The 17,538-nt window shown below is 43.6% G+C and overlaps 1 protein-coding gene across 1 annotated transcript in view; it reads right to left on the reverse strand.

Annotated features, from left to right (window-relative positions):
* The window catches only part of CLTC (clathrin heavy chain), a 987,367-nt gene that overhangs the window by 372,587 nt on the left and 597,242 nt on the right, over window positions 1-17,538 (reverse strand). Inside the window, exon 19 of the mRNA XM_078679837.1 lies at window positions 4,088-4,233. Coding sequence (XP_078535963.1) covers window positions 4,088-4,233 — 146 coding nt within the window. The remainder of the gene's footprint in view (window positions 1-4,087; window positions 4,234-17,538) is intronic.

A 17,538-nucleotide genomic window follows, 5' to 3' on the forward strand; every position in this document is an offset into this window, starting at 1 on the left:
CAAGTTGGAGAATTGGTTCGGAAGAAGATCGAAAACAAGAAAGTATTTGGTCCCTCTTACCGAGCTCCGGTTCCTGTGCTTGGTGTGAAGGGCACAAGAACAATCATTTTACCTCCACTTCCAGGTCGTAAAGAAAACAGGTATATCTCCATTGACAATGTCAAGATACACAGAGTGGCCGATTCTTCTTAGTATGACACCGGCGGTCTCAAGCCTTCGATTGTGAGAAATTCTGCATTGGCCACTGCTTTGATTCCTGAGCCGGAGGTGGCCATCGAGATGCCTACAATTTCTAGTCCTTTATTGAGTACATTACCTGGTACTCAACTTGATGAAACTGACTACTCTTACCCAACTGACTTATCGATGCCTGATTTACAAACTTGTTTAGCCACAGAATCCAGATTTTCCTTTGACACTGTTTCACACACATCAGGAAAGCCCTCACGAATTACAGTCTATGCAAGATTGTTTAAAAAACATTTTTTGATTCCCCTTGGACATATATTTGGCTAGTGCTTTTTTCGATATAACTTTTTATGTCGATTGGTTTTGTGTTTTATTTTTTCCGAATCGTCAATGGACACTATGTCGAAGAGAGAACATGCATTAGACATCTTAATGGTACATTGGCACCCCATTCCTACTCGCATACTGCACACAGATTGAAGAGAGACTTGGCTTTTGTTAACATCACTGCTTGGCCTGTCCTGGATGGGATTGTATGGGATGCTGTTAAATTTCAAATCCATGGCCCCACTGAGGTTATAAATGTCCCTAATGTGCTTAGAGTTAACATGGGGGATGTAGTTAACCAAAACATACGTTCTGATGATTGGGATGTTCAGGCTGTAGAGGCATTGTTTTCTGATTTGAAATATTATGCTGCCTTTGATGCTGAAGATTTGTATTTAGAATCTGCTAATTATGGTGATTTGTTTTGTTTCCAACATTTTGGCAACCACTACCTACATAAAACTAATTCCAGAAGGAGCACTGTGAATTATACACAATGGGAACATTGTCCGGCTCCTATACAAGGCAGTTCAAGTACCTTTTTGAAAAAGTACACTTATATTACTGATTTTAATCAGTCCAATCCCGCATCATTTTATTTTAAAATAACAGAAAAGTCCATGTCTAAGGTTAGACTTACCGATACTAAATTATTGTACTCGAAGTCCTTTCTAGACCAACTTGCTGTTGGGGGCTTGTGGAAGGAAACAGTTGACCTTAAATCTGCTTGGGGTTCTAAAAGTTTGCAGGTGCAAGGCATTGAGGCTTTGCACTGTGCATGTCTCATCCCAACTCATATGTTGTTTTTGAATTCTACCATTTCACAGACAACATGCTTTGGATTGGCTACTTCTAAAAAATTAAACACTCATTCCTTCCCTGATTTGGAAGAATATTCAGGTTGGGGTGATGCTACAAAATTTTCGATCAGGGAGTTGCAAACTCTAATGCTAAATTCGTCCTTTAACATATCCAGTTTGGATCCCAAAGGTTGGCTGCTATGGCACAGAAGTGCTGACTCGTGCCAACATCGCTTTCTGGGTTTTGCTGATGGCTTTACACAGGTCAGGGTGGATCCCCGTTTTGAGCGTGACCATTCGGTCACTACTTATTCAGTAGGCAAATTATGTCAGAATTGGCTCATTCTACCTTGGCGTCAGTTAAACTGCATTTGTCTAAACTGACTGACGATGTTGATTTGAATGATTTCATAAAAGGCCCGGCTAGAGGTAGAGCTAAAAGATGGATATATGCAGTTTATAATGAAATCTGGAAAACATCACAGATTGAGGCGGCTACCCGCCTTAGGGCTATTGATCAGGCTAATTTGGAAAAAGTTCTTGCGGTTGTGGATAATAGTATTAGCACACTTTACCGCATTTACACATTGGATAACATTGTGTCATCTGTTGTTGATATTGCGCAAGATGAAGTGTCTGTTATACCATGGTCAAAATCAATTGCGTTCTGTTATGCAGTTTGCGTGGACCCTGCAGACTCTTAAGTCCGGGAAAGTGCCTTGGAATTACATGAATACCTCTTCTCTTTTCGCCCCGTTTAATTTGACTGACAAGCAGCGTTTGCTTTCAATGAGAGATGCATCTTTTTCCATGTTACACATTGAACGATTGGAGTCTTTACCATTCTTTGTGGCAGAGGCCACTACTGCAACGTGGCTTATCCACGGGTTAATAACTTTACCATTTGCTCTTTTTGAATTTAAAAATTGTATGAAATATTTTGGCATTGGTAGATACGAGCCTCTTGGTAGCTCCTATCTACATAAAGCCTGGTCGCTTCTTTTTACATACAGATGTCTTAGGGAGGGAAAGGAAGTTTATCTGAAAGGTGAAGAGTGCACTGAAACACCAGATCACTCGTTAATGTGTAGACATATTCAATTACACGGCTCTTGCTATCAGGAACAGCCTAATTTAGCCTGTGTTTTGAAAGGTACACCCGTGCCCGCTATCATCCCCACATTCACATTACTGGCAAACGGCAGTTATTTACTTTTAAATAATGAAGATTGCTTATATCGTTACAGTCAGTGAACGTGTGGTTTGCTGTAAAAATGTGTTGTATCCACCCACGCATGGGAACTTGGATGTTTCCATCTGGCCGAGGATTCCGACCTTGAAAGCAAAGTTCAATAAGATGAGTCGAATAAGGGCTCTATTGTCCCAAAAAGAAGTTGCCCTGACATCAGCTTGTGAAACATTTGTCCTTCACGTAGCCAACACCTGCACTGAGGTGCATGCTTTATTAAATACTGACCTTCCATTGCATTTCGGTGAACTGATTCATACAATCTTTAACGCGTCCTCCACAACAGGGCTGGCGCACTTTTTTAAAGTAGTTAGCAGCGGTCTTGTGACTTCATTTCAACATATATTTGGAGTCATCCCTGCTTTCTTTCATTCATTTTTTTCCAGCTTATTTGGTGGATTTACGGTTTTACTGGCACTAGCTGCAGGAGTTCTTTTGCTGTTTTGTTAAAAATGGATGCACATCCTGTGTTCCAAGACGAGCTGTCGCGCTGGCACTGTTTCGCAACAGGATGCTTGAATACTATGGTGCACTGCCGCTCGCCACCTTAAATGCAGCTTATGGATTATCGTTTCTTTTTTCCTATTTTACATGTGTCCAGCCTGTCTTTCATTGCCTGAGCTGCGATTTCGACTGGGCCCTGAATTGGTGTCTGCCGTTTTTGTAGGGAGAGGACGCCGTCGTGCACGCCGCTTTATCGAGCCACCGGGAGAACCAGGGGATGCTGCAGGTCACTTTATCAAGAGTTCCTTGGCAATCTAATTGCCACTCTTTCCCTCTACAATAAGAAGATAATAATTAGTAAGAAGATATTAGTAGATGACAGACGGAGGTCCCCACTATCTATCTACCCTGGTTTCAATCGTTACTGGATCATTATCCCAATATTTGGATGTGACTAGAACATACAAAGTCCAACACCTTATCTTATGGGTGTAACTTTATTGACTCTGACTGAGTGATTTGCCGGGACAGAATCCTAAACGGACAGGTGTCCGGAAAACGTGATGTCACTGGTCCACAACATTACTTCATGGATAAATTTACGCATCCTCTAACTACGTGAGAGGATCCATGGACATCATTGCTAGTGATTTTCTTGCCCTGAAGAAGTCCCTTGAGGACGAAACGCGTCGGCTGTAGATCCTGTATATAACCTTTTTTCTACTGAATTGAATAAAGAACTCCCAAGAATACAAGAAATTTCTATTTGTGATCATTGCTGTTCACCTTATTAGAGATAAAAGTTTCCTACAAACGTTTAAGTGGTGCACCTTGTCCTTTCTTAGGACAGCTTTAAGGATTTGAAATATTACTCTGGGTAGTAGTAGAACTCATTTACTGTCAAAACCAATAACTTATATGTCCAGTGATTTCAGCAAATCATGTGGATTTCTGCAATTCACTATTTTAAGATAATGTTTTGGCTATATAACAATGGACATTTGCAATAAAGAAATTGAATATTATAAACACAAAACTTGTAAAAGGAAATGACACAGCTAAAGTAGCTCTCTCATACCTATGCTCACTGAAGACCGAGTTGTCCAGGACTATCTTCTCCAGAAGTTCTATGAGCTCATTGGGCAGATCTGCGGTCATAAAGGCTTTCACTGTAACAGACACTTCCTCAGGGTCCTGGGTTTCAGAAAGAGCAGTTTGTACAACCTTAGACAGAGAAAAAAAAATCAGAATGATGATTAGAGGAAAATAGGTTATTCTTTTTAAGGTCAAAAACTTCTAGAATTGTTAACTGAACTTTGAAAATTGTTTGGGTGTGTAACATACAGATGAGAAATCAGGCCTTCTATCACCAGGTGGAGGAAAATTTGGAAAGCCAAGAAAAGTGACTGAGAAAATGACACAGGGAAGTTGGCAGAGAGGTGGCATTATGGAGGAAAAGGTACGCACCCTGTAAGCACCTGGTCATAGCATGTAATGCAGTAGATTTGCATGCTCTGCATACTCGAGCCATCTAGTGTTGGGCTCAGACTTTTGTAACTTGTTTGTCTTTGAAGAAGTCTTTCGGGTCATGACCGCGTCACCTCACTTTGTTGGCAATGCCAATGGGCACCAGCACAATTGTTGGTTTGCTTTACACACAGCAGGTGAGCATACAGATCGAGCATTAGATAGGAAAATTGGGTGACCATGCAAAAAGTTATATACAATGAGTTTAAGTGAAGTGTACATAAGCAACAACCAAATGCTTTCAGGGAGGAGGGTGGGCGCATGCAAATCTACACCATTACATGCTACAGAACAGGTGATTACAGGGTAACATTCCGTATGTGAACATGTAGATGCACATGCTTTGCATAGACTGCAAAGTAATACTCCTCTAGGCGATTGTGAGCTGGTGGATGTTGAAGAAAACTGAAACTAAGTTCTTGGAACAGCTTGACCAACTCTAGGTTGCTGGTGTGCTAACTGACTTAAGAGCATTTTTAACATTTATTCTTTATTTTGCGCCGTCTTTCACCTTTTAATTCCTGTTGTTGTTGCTGCTTGCCGGTTGCACGCTGAGCCCCGCCCCGGCATTACCCGTTCCACCGCGGGATAATTATCCCAATCGAAGTGGAGGGAAAGTCTGTTTCCGGGTAGGCGGCGGTCTAGTGGTGCTGCTGGGACGGATATCAACACACACAGAAGGCGGAGCGCGCAGCGGACGCGACTGGGGTATGAGACTGCCTGACATGTACCTAGCGCTAGCTGTTGACACTCAGAAGCTGACTTAAGAGCATTTTTAACATTTATTCTTTTGTTTTGCGCCGTCTTTCACCTTTTAATTCCTGTTGCTGCTTGCCGGTTGCACGCTGAGCCCCGCCCCGGCAGTTCCCGTTGCACCGCGGGCTAATTATCCCGATCGAAGTGGAGGGAAAGTCTGTTTCCGGGTAGGTGGCGGTCTAGTGGTGCTGCTGGGACGGATATAAACACACACAGAAGGCGGAGCGCGCAGCGGACGCGCCTGAGTCGCGCCAGAGTCAGGCCCGTCTGCGCCCGTCCGCGCCAGACCAGCGCCAGCAGCCAGTCCTGCTCCTCGAAGTAAAGCGCCCTATGGCCACCCTTAGATACTCCCGACTAGAGCTCCTTTCCCTAAATACCTCTCTTACCTCCAGTAATAGGCACATCCTGAAGCACGGACCTTTGTCCTTGTCTAACCATCTTATATGTTTGTATGGAAATGTCCGTTCCCTCCCCAAACACTCTCGAAATATGGGCCCTATTAGACCAAGAATCACCAGACCTCTTTTTTTATCACGGAGACCTGGCTCCAAGAAACATCTTTCCCGGACTTAGCAACAGCTCTGCCTACGGGTTATAGTATTCTAAGACTAGACAGTACCGTCAAGAGGCGAGAAGGAACAGAAATAGTCTACAAATCCTCCATAAAAATCTCGACTATTGACACGCAAATTACTAAATGGGGTGAACTCCTCATCTTTTCCCTTGATCTAAACGATAAGGAATCCTGGAAAGGAGCGCTCGTCTATAGACCGCCTGAAAACAAAACCTTTTTCGCCACTCAGCTATTGGACACTCTGGCCCCTCATGTCTTAGCCTGCAAGAATTTTCTGCTAATAGGAGATTTTAATCATCATATTGAGCTGAGGCAAGATATACATACCTCTGAATTAATAAATAGCATCAATGCATTGGACATGACACTATTAGAAACCGGTTCTACGCACAAGGCCGGACATACCTTAGATCTCCTATGCACTAACTCCCAGGGAATTCAGATTGTGGATCTCTATCCAGTCCTATGGTCGGACCATGTGATAATAAAGTTCAACATTAGAGTGAACGCGATCAAACCTGTCCACCCAAAGAAGGTAAAAATGAGTAGGGCATGGAACAAAATCAATCCCGACTCTTTTACGCCTCCCTTTGTGACTCATAATGCTGATCCAGATAAGGTGGTAAAAGACCTAGATGAAGCAATCTCCATGGCATTAGATCACATAGCCCCAAAACAGCTAACTAAATGTCCCAACACAAGATCTCCCTGGTTCACAGACCAGGGAGACCACTAGGTCCGCCGAGCGTAAATGGCGTAAAACAAAGAATCCTATGGATAAACAACAATATAAGACTGCACACAAGGACTATATGAGCCAGATAGCCGCAGCGAAGAAAGTCTATCTAGGAACTAGAATTGAACAAGCGGGAAATTCGCATAGAGCTATACTCCATAGTAAAGGAATTTTCAAATCCTTCTTCTTGCCAGCCACCCACCACTGAGTCCCAAGAGTGGGCCGACAAGTTTTCCACCTACTTTAAGGACAAAATAGATGATATTCATAAGGCCTTTCCCAAAGGGACTAAACAATCTAATGCTAAGGACAATGACACAAGTTCATTTAATACGTCTACTCCTGAACAAACATCCTTGTCTAAAACCTTGTTAGAATTTCATACGCTCACTGAGGAAGAAGTTAGCGACAAATTAAAGAAAGCAAAATCAGGCTCCCCAAGCGATCCTGCATCTGCCCAGATTTTAGCAAAAATAGCCCCTGCCATGATAACTGAAATAACGGCAATTTTTAATCTATCACTAGCCCAAGCCATCTTTCCTGCGTCTTGGAAAGAAGCAACGGTTGGACCCATTTTAAAAAAGAATAATGCTGACCCGAAGCAACCAGTAAATTATCGACCTATCTCCCTCTTACCACTGTTTGGCAAAATAATGGAGTCCCTAATCAATATCCAATTAACCAAACATTTGGAGGACAATATGCTATTGGACACCTCCCAATCAGGCTTTAGAGCCTGCCACAGCACCGAGACCGCCCTTCTGGAGGTAGTTGATAACATCCGGCTGGCCATGGATGCAAAGCAGTCTGCCATCCTGATTTTATTGGACCTGTCAGCGGCCTTCGACACCATCTCACACAGCGTTCTGTTAAGGCGGATGGCTGAGATTGGTGTCGGCGGACCCGCACACAGGTGGATCCTGAGCTACCTAATAGGGAGACGGTCAAAGGTAAAAATTGGTTCATTCTCTTCACCTTATGTGGAAAACGATAAAGGTGTCCCTCAGGGTTCAATTTTGAGTCCAACTTTATTTAACGTATATTTATCACCACTGGCCAAGGTAATCAAAGCCTATGGCTTTGATACGGTATCCTACGCTGACGATACCCAGATTTTGATAACATTAGGCCCCAAACCCTTTAGAAGCTAAAGTTAGATTGCAACAATGCATGATTTCCGTCCGTGAGTGGATGACAAACAACTACTTAATGTTAAACGCCGGAAACACGGAAATCATGCTGTTTGGCATGGCTAATAAAATTTGGACGGATGAATGGTGGCCTCCATCTTTAGGCCCATGTCCAGCCCCGAAAAATTTAGTTAGGAACCTTGGAGTCACCATCGATGACAAACTGTCCATGTCCCCACATATAAATAAAGTTGTTCACACCAGCATTGGGCTAATGAGAAGCCTCAGAAAAATATTCAAGTGGATTCCACTTGCTTCCCGGAAACCCCTTATTCAGGGCCTTATAATCAGTCGCCTTGATTATGGCAATGCGCTACTTGCTGATGTGAACGAAAGCTCCTTAACCAGGCTCCAGACCCTCCAAAACTCAGCAGCGAGGTTGACCCTCGCTCTTCCACCTCGCACTCCCTCTGTCCCATGTCTAAAGAAACTACATTGGCTCCCAATAAGAAAACGTATCACATTTAAAATATGTTGCCTGGTGCATAAATCTATAAATGGACATGGTCCCAAATACCTGCAGAGAAAACTCCAGGGTTATTGTCCAGGGAGAACCCTCCGTTCATCCAACAAACACCTTTTAAGAGTCCCAAAGGTGAGGACGGTCAGAAATGGGGATAGAAGCTTTTCCAAAATAGGTCCCACCACTTGGAACACTCTACCATTGTCCATCAGAACTGACCTTAATCATAAAACGTTTCGTAAAAATCTTAAAACTTGGCTCTTTGAAACTGATATAAAATCCCCTGTCTGTCTATCTCTAGTCCAGCCTTTCGCAAGCGGTCTGAGACCGAACGGTGATTTATGCGCTATATAAAAATAAATACATAAACATAAAACATCCACACCAACTACTGCTTGGCAAACCTGTGTGTAGTGAACAATGTAACTGGTGTACAGCTGTCAGTTTTGAGAATATTTCCAAGAAAAGCCATAGTGGCTCCTTTTTTCTGTGTGGAATTCCGGCCTGGTACAGGCAGGCAATCCTCTTTAAATCATTGGGTAGCAGGTATGGCTAAACATGACAACCCATCTGGCTATGCCCGCTTTTATTAGAGCATGGTCGTTGCAAGGTTTTGCAAAAGCAACAAAAAATTGCCAATTTTTGCAAAAGGGTTAGGTCCTGTCATTGTAGTATGAGGGCACACTTGAAGTCAAGTGTGTGAAGGACACTTGTAGGAAACTGGGCTTTTGTTGCAGTTGTAATTCCACTATCTTGTGTGTGGTGGAATTAGGAATTCTGGGACATGGGGATGCCCACTCCCCAAAGGAAGTGATCATCTAGGGGGTGCAGTGACCCCAGTGGGAAGTAGCCCATTGGCTACTACCCCTCATTCCCCTTAAAACCCTAAATCGTGTATTTAGGGGACCCTCTACTGCTCCCAAAAATTGCATTATGTCAACTTTAAAAAAGAAACGTTAAAAAAAACATACTTGTACACTGATTCTTCAGTATTTATATCCTTCACACATTCACATGCTTGTATTTTCCCCGTTGTCATGGTGGGAGTCTTGCGGTAGTTAGAAAAGTAGTACTATAGGAGTACATTAGAAACCCCAAAAAGGAAAGAAAAACTTTAGCATTCGTCTGCATCTTTATGTAGGTCCAAACTTTGGCCAATCAGAGACGAGCCCTAGACCTCAATTGCCCAGTAGAGCCACCACACCTCAGATTTTGCGCACCAGTGTACAGGTAAGTAACTTGTTTTTTCTCCAGTATTGAACCTTTCATAGATTCATATGCTTGTATCAGAGTAGTTAGCAGTACCATTCTTAAATCATCGCGACTAGGTGTAGTCACCTTCGTATGCACGGAGAATGAACATACAGTTTAAAAACACAGACACACACACACACACCTATACATCCACAAAAATATACACACACTATATATATATATATATATATATATATATATATATATATATATATATATATATATATATATATATATATATTTGTAAAAAATGTAAAAAAATAAAAAATGTTAAAAATTAAAATTCAAAACAGATTCATCTGCAAAATGAATTGAGCTTAGATACTGCTGTTTCACAAATCCGTGAATCATCCAACAAGACACTAAACAAAAATGTTGTCTTGTGAATGAACGGCACGAATAATAAAAGGCGATCAGGGACATGTTTGACAATACTACGTATAAATGTTATACATTATTTGCAATTTGATTATGATTAATATATGATTTGAATATATGATTGTTTGTCAAACAATAGCAAATGTAATGTAATGTAATGTCTAAAAAGATCTACATAGTAGAATCATTTAGCTATGTAACCTAACCATTATAAGATGGCTGCCACAGATAATGCCTAAAACATATGAATTGTGCCGTTTCTTATGTTTACTGTTTTTAAAAAACACGTGACAGGAAGTCACCATAAACTTTATTTAATTTGTCACCAAAAAAAATGCCAGTTTACACTGACGAAGGCGGCAACGCCGAAACGCGTTTGTAACCTGCATGAATTGCAAAGTCTGAAATAAATAACTTGGCTAGAACCACGCTGGAGCGGCTCTGAGTGCTCTTTTCTATCCAATTCCGAGTGAGTGAGGAACTGGGCGTTCGTAATATATATATATATATACACAAAATTATACATACATATACTGACATCCTTTGTGCCAAATAACCAAAATATAACAGATAATAGATGTAAATATACTGCATCTCGGGTGAACAGATGCCTCAGGACTGCCTAACCGACTGCAGCATCTGTTTTCCATGCCGAATCCAGGCAGTAGAGCTTGGTGAGGAATGTACGTTAGACCATGTTGCTGCTCTATAGATGTCTGGATGGGATATACTGGCAAACAGGGCTGTAGAGGTTGCAATCTTCCTTGTGGAGTTTGCAGACACCTTTGCTGATAAAGGCCTTCCAGCTTTGGTATGGCAGAAAACCATCACAGAAGAAATCCAACGTACAATACTGCTCCTTGAAAGGGCCTGACCTTTACTTGGAGAAGTAAAGAGCTGATCCGATTTCCTGAAAGTCTTTGCTCTATGGAAATAGAATTTGAGGCACTACTTTACATCTAAAGAATGCAATGCCCTTTCATGAGGGTTGGAAGGATTTCCAAAGTACGTTGTGAGCACTACCAGTTAATTTAGATGAAAAGTAGTCAGAACCTTTGGTATAAAGTGAGGTTTTTTTTCTCAACATTACTTTGTCTCGCTTGAACTGGTGAAAAGGTTCAGCAACACAAAGCCAGAATCTCACGGATTCTTCTAGCCGATGTAAGGGCCAATAAGCGCCGTTTTCCATGAGATGTATTTTAATTCCGCTTAGTGTATCGGCTCAAAGGGAAGTTTCATCAATTGAGCTAGGACTGTGTTTAACTTCCATGGAACTGCAGGGCGCGTTAAGGGTGGAAAAACTCTGAAAAGGCCCTCCATCAACTCTAACAATTCTGGTCGACCACAGCGATAGTTCTCCCGGTTTTCTGAGAAACCTGGAAATGGCAGCCCAGTGTATTTTGATCGACAAATGAGCCAATTTTGACTTTGCTAAATGAAGAAGGTGAGGCAATACTTGCTTCGGGCTCGAGTGTAAAGCATGTATATCTTTTTCAACACCAGTGGCAAAATCTCTTCCATTTTTCCGCGTAAGACTTATTAGTGGAAGAAGCTCTGGCCTGCTGTGGGATAGACTTACAACTATGAATTTATGGATCGCTCCAGATTGTGAGGCTCCAAGCTGATAAACTCAGATTTTATCTGAGGATGACCAATGTGACCGTTGTCCATGGACAGCAAGTTTGGCAATGGTTGAAAGAGAATGTGCAGATATAGCGAGCACAGAAGCAGCGAATGAGATAGGAAGGTTCCTTTTTCATTTTGCTCAACACCCTTGGGATGAGAGGAAATGGCGGAAAAGCATAGGCAAACATCCCTGTCCACTGCATATCATCCAGAGCGTTTCCCCAAGAGCTGACCTAAAGAAATCTGTTTCTAATCTAACTCCCATTCGTGACATTGGGAGTTGGTCCTGTTTAAAGAATCTGCCCTCTCGTTGTCCACGCCTGCAACATGCTCTATCTGCAATGCTATCTTGTGCTGAATTAGCCATCTCCAAATTTCCTGGGCTAGGTCCAATAACGTAACGTGAGAGACCTGTTGCCCCCTTGTTTGGCCAAATAGAACATCGTAGTGGTGTTGTCTGTTATTAAGAGAACAAAGGTGCCTTGTACTCTCTAAAGGAAGGCCTGCAGACCGAGAAAACATGCCCTCAAATCTAAGAGATTGATGTGCATTTGCATTTCTTGAACGGACCATGTCCCATGGATTTGCAATTCCTGGAAATACGCTCCCCACCTGTCCATTGAGGCATCCATGATCATAACATAACTTGGCTGTGTTGTCTGAAAAGGTCTGGAGAGATGTTGCAGTCTTTCTCCCACCATGACAGAGCCTGTTTCATTGTCCCAGAGGAGGAGGATGTCTACGAAGGAGCCCCGCACCTGAATCCACTGCATATTCAACTGCTCTTTCGAGAGGTCTCATGCGGAGACGACAATTTGGTATCTGCAGGATGCATGATGACAGCATCCCCAGCAAAGATTTCAAAACTGAAGTGGGAAAAGTCTTCATCAACCTGGTGTCCTGTATTGCTCTGAGAAATATACGTTTCTGACTTGGAATCGGGTATGACTTACCTACATTGAGTAGTAAACCTAGAGACTTGAAAAGCCATTCACAAGTCCATGTAGATCTTCTTGCAGAGTGGAACGTAGGCCCTTACACCAGCCAATCGTCCAGGTAAGGATAAACCTGGTGGCCCTGCCTTCTCAGATAAGCAGCTACCGGAACCATACATTTCTTGAAAACTCTGGGAGCTGAGCGAAGACCGAAGTGTAGAACCTTGAACTGTTAAAGATCACCAGCCACCTCGATCCTCCGGAATTGGCGATACTTTGCATGAATGGGAATGTGGAAGTATGCATCCAAGAGCTCGATGGATGCTAAAAAAATCTACTTTGTCCACCAATAAGAGAATCTCTTGCAGGGACAACATTCTGAATGATTGTTTCTTGATGTATTTGTTCAGCTGTCTGAGGTCCATGACGTGTCTCCATTTCCCACATTTCTTTTTTCTTCACAAGGAAGAGATTGGAATAGAAGCCTTTTCCCTGTTGACTGAAAGGAACTTTTTCTATTGCCCCCTTTTTGATCAAGGTCGAGATTTCTTGCTTTAACGAAAGAAGATGATGATGAGTTCTCTTTGAGGGCGGATTTCGATGAGGCTTGTGGACAAATTCTAGGGCGTGGACCGATGGATGATGTCCAGTACCCATTTGTCCTTTGTAATGGATTCCCATAGGCTCAGAAAAGGAGAAAGATGATGACTACACAGGCTGAAGTCTGGATGAGGTGGCTGGCGGACGAAAACCGTCACTGCCGTCTAGAGGAATCTTGCGTCAAGCTGATTACACAACACAGTGGACGCACGAAAATGTTTTTGTGGCTGTCCTCCATATTGCGTTCTATAATTCTGTTGTGAATAAGGCTGAAATCTGTAGGATTGATAGGACAATCTTTGTTAAAACTGACCTCATCCTCTTGCACCACGAAAGGACTGAAAATCCCTTTGCTGCAGCATGCCCAAGTAAAGTGCTGTCTCAGTATCCTTCTTGAAACCCTGTAACTCCTCGTCCACGTATTTTCCAAACAGGTTTTCCCCAAAGGGCATGTCTAAAGTCTTCGATTGAAGGATGTTGCCCTCACCCAGCCCTGTCTATGGAGAACAGTGGCTCCTGCCATTTGTCTGAAAGCAATCCAAGACAAATCCATTGAGGAGTCAATCACTTCCGAATAAGCTCTAGTACCTTCCTGCAGGAGGTCCTTCACTTCCTTCTTTTTATCTTCAGGAAGATGTTTGAGAAGAGGTGCCATATCTGACCATAACGACAGTCATACCACCCCAATATCACTAAGGCATTAAGAGGCCTTGATGGAAGTAGCAGCCATAGTAGCAAAGTGTCTGCCGATGCGGTTCAGCCGCTTGCCCTCTCTGTCTGGAGGCACCGAACAAGGAGATTGCGGATTCCTGGACGACTCTGCGCAGCCTGCATTATTACAGAATCCGGTCGAGGATGTCCAAACAAACACGCAGGAGCAGAATCGGGTGCTTTGTATTTCTTTTCCATCTTTGGCAATAAAGCCGGAACTGTGGCCAATTGCTTCATAAGCTTCGGACCTTCGTTCCATTTATAATCTATAATAGGTATTGACCGAACCGATTTCTTAGCCGGATCCTCAAAATTATTAAGGAAGCATTTGGTTTGCACCACAGGCAAAGGGAAATCAAATCTTTTAGAGGCCCTTTCCAGTAACTCGTGGAAGCCCCTCAATATCTCCTGGAGGGGAACTCGCTGGAGGAGGAGAAGGCGACAGCGAAGATGGAGCAATGTAATCATCCAAATCTTGACCAACTACGTCTGGATCCTAAATGAGCTCACCTTCCTCAGGCTGATCGTCTGCTTCACTCTCGATGTAGTCATCGAGAATTGTAATGCACCGAGGAGCCAGCCTCTCTTCTTGCGTAGTGGTCAGTGGAGTAATCACCGGCGGTGGCGAAAGAACTTGAATACCCGGTCCTCCAGGTGTCAGCAGAACTGCAGCGTGAGAGTCCGGAAATCGTTTATAATAATCATTGAGAATGTGCCTTAGGTCGGTGATCAGGGAGGTTGGCACCAGCATGGAATCTCTACGTACCTCTTGGCACTCCTTGTAAGCTTCATATGGATAGTGTTCCTGGAAATAATAGTATCGCTGGGTCCGTGGATGACCCGTGCAGGAGTAATCCGTTCCATATATTCTGACTTGTCCTGCATATGAGACTCCTCTTCTTCATCCGTGTCCTGCCATTTAATCCCGAGCTATGATGGGCTGTAAGCTGGACCAAACAAACTAATCTCCCGATTCCTCCGTATGTATTAGGTGAGAGGGAGGCAGAGGTGATATCTTGGATAAAGATGTCAAACCTGGAGACTTTTGGATCAACTGGGGACTTTGAATGTCCTGTTTTTGATCAGTCGACGACACTGTCGACGAAGGAAGACGTCTAAAAGTGATGGTCATCGATGTAGGCAGTCTAGAAGGGGATTAAAACACTGTCGTCGACGTAGTGCCTGTGGCCGGGACTGTAGACTACGTCGATGACGGTGCTCTCGTCGATGGGGCCGTAGACTTCATCGTCGCCACAGTGGTCGTCGACAAGGCCATCACCACAGCAGTCGTCGCCATAGATGTCGATGGAGATTTGGCTGTCGTTCTCGACGACAGGTCCGTCGACTGAGCTTTTTCAGTCGACAAAGCCGGATTCAGAGGTGTGATGGGCAGAGAAGCAGCAGAAGTCTTTTACAGGCCAGAGTCTTTTTGCTTTAGGGCTGCTTTTTTGGCAGAGAAGGATTTTTCTGCCTTCATTCTCTTAGGATTAGCCTTTAATGAGGTAGAGCCTCATTTTTACGTTTCCTCTCAGCTGAGGATGGCCCAGGAATCTCTTCAACTTAAGAGCCAGAATCAGATTTAGATTTTTTCTGCTGTAGCCATAACAACAACCTGGCTTCCCAGTCCTTCAGAGTTTTGGCCGAAAAAGTGCTGCAGTATTTACAGTCCTTGGCTGTGTGTTTGGGACAAAGGAGATAGAGGCAGTCTTTGTGGGGCCCTCAGAGAAAAGTCTTGCCTTCCCACAAGATCTGCAGGGGTCTAATAAGCCTCTTCTTAGATCCCTCTGACATCTTAGAACTAAAAAAGGTAGAGAAACTGTACCTTGAGGTGAATTCTAGCAGGGTCAAAAGTTCACTGACAAACCAAGCACAGCTCAGGGAGACTCTCTTACACAGGAGATGCAGTTAGAAATCCGAGGTGTGGGGGCTCTGCTGGGGAGTTGAGGTATAGGGCTAGTCTCTGATTGGTCAAAGTTTGGACCTACATAAAGATGCTGACAAATGCTAAAGTTTGTTTCCTTTTAGTGGTTTCTAATATACTTTTATAGTACTACTTTTCTAACTACATCGAGACTCCCACAATGACGATGGGGAAGATACTAGCATGTGAATCTATGAAAGATTCAATACTGGGGAATTGTAAACATTCATAACTCGAAAAGTACTTACCCGATTCTGGTAATCTTGGCTTCTAAATTTATATATAAAAGTATGTTACTTTTAAAAATAGGCATCACATTTCTTTATCACTATAGCATCTGAGTGTCTAATCAATGCTTAGCATTACCCTCTGATATGCTGAACTGCTCGCCCACACTACCACAAAAGAGCATTTGAGGTGTCATTTATGCATCTAATTCCTTTGCGGTTTGCCTGGACACACTGCACAGTATACCTCATTTTGGTGTACTAAATAGAGATCCAGCTTCCTACAGTCCTCTCTACTAGTCTGGCAGAGGGAAAAAAAACGGGAGAGCAATGGTCTGGTTGAGGTGGAAGGGGGATAGAAGCTTAAGAGGGAACTTGGGATTAGTTCGGAGGAAACCCTGTTACAAACGTGGAAGAAGGGCTACTCTCACTAACACTCCTTTAGGATGTAAGAGCAAAAAGGAAAGCACCCCGCAGGAGAGGAATGGTAAATAGCCTGAATGCAGAAGTTCAATAGGGGACCCATGAGTCTTCTAGGGGCAACAGTAAGGATTAACATTGGTAACCTGGGTGGGATAACCCACTTGAGTCCTTTCATGGAAGTGTAAGCTAGGGCTGATTTTTGCAAATGGAAAATGTAGCAAAGGATATCTTTAACTTCAGGTTTAAGCGGGTAGGGTGCTTGAAAATGCAGTATTGGATCAACCCTTCCCACTTGGCTGTGTAACAGTCTCGCATAGTGGGTCTGTGGGTTTCCTCGAGGATATACATGCACTCTCCAGGGAGGCAAAGTGGACTTCTAGGACCTCAGGAGCCAAATCGCTAGATTGAGCTGCCTGATTTTTGGGTGCCCGATTGTGCTTTGGTTCTGAGTGAGAAGGTACAGCCAATTGGGAAGCTTCTTGTGGGGGTGGGGTGGAGGCAGACAAATGACATCTTGAGGAGGGTCGAGAACCAGGGTTGTCCGGCCTAAGTGGGAGCCACCAGGATGAGCGTGAGGGATGTTTACTTGTAATTACCATAGTTAGGTGGGAGCGGACTGCAACTATAGATCGGATCAGAAGGGGAGGCTATATATTTTTTTATCCACTCTAGGTGTTATAACCCTAGCCCAGACAGGGTCTTTAAATAGGTCAGGTGTGCCATATAACATGCCTTTGAGCAGACGCTTGTGAGTTCCTTTCTATAATACCGATAGCGCTGGTGCACTTAAAGGGCCAGCGCTACCTTCAGAGGGTGTCCCCTCATTTGCATCGGGGCGTGCCTTAAGCAAATGAGGGAATTCCTTTGAATCTGCGCCCGTGCTGTATAACAGACGCGGGTGCAGAGTCAAAGCAGCCCTCAGAAGGCACGCTGAGAACAGCCCTGTGCAGAGAGTAAAGGGAGCCCCATGGACCCACTCAGACATCCCCTTGCAGGCGGGTGCAGTCACTGAACAAAAGTTCCAGCCTAGGAGGTGATGCAATCTTGGCTGAGCCCTTGAGGGGTTATTCTTTTTAAATCCTCAGGAAACTTCGGGTGGGACTTATCTTCCTGCTGGTGCAGGCTGGGCTCCTCCAGCAGCTCCCCAGCACCTTTGCACTTGTGTGGTGGTGACCCTGTCCTCCTAGGGCCACCACAAGCCGGGAAAC

Source organism: Lissotriton helveticus, chromosome 3_1 (assembly GCF_964261635.1).
Source record: "Lissotriton helveticus chromosome 3_1, aLisHel1.1, whole genome shotgun sequence".
In the NCBI taxonomy this organism is placed as follows: domain Eukaryota; kingdom Metazoa; phylum Chordata; class Amphibia; order Caudata; family Salamandridae; genus Lissotriton; species Lissotriton helveticus.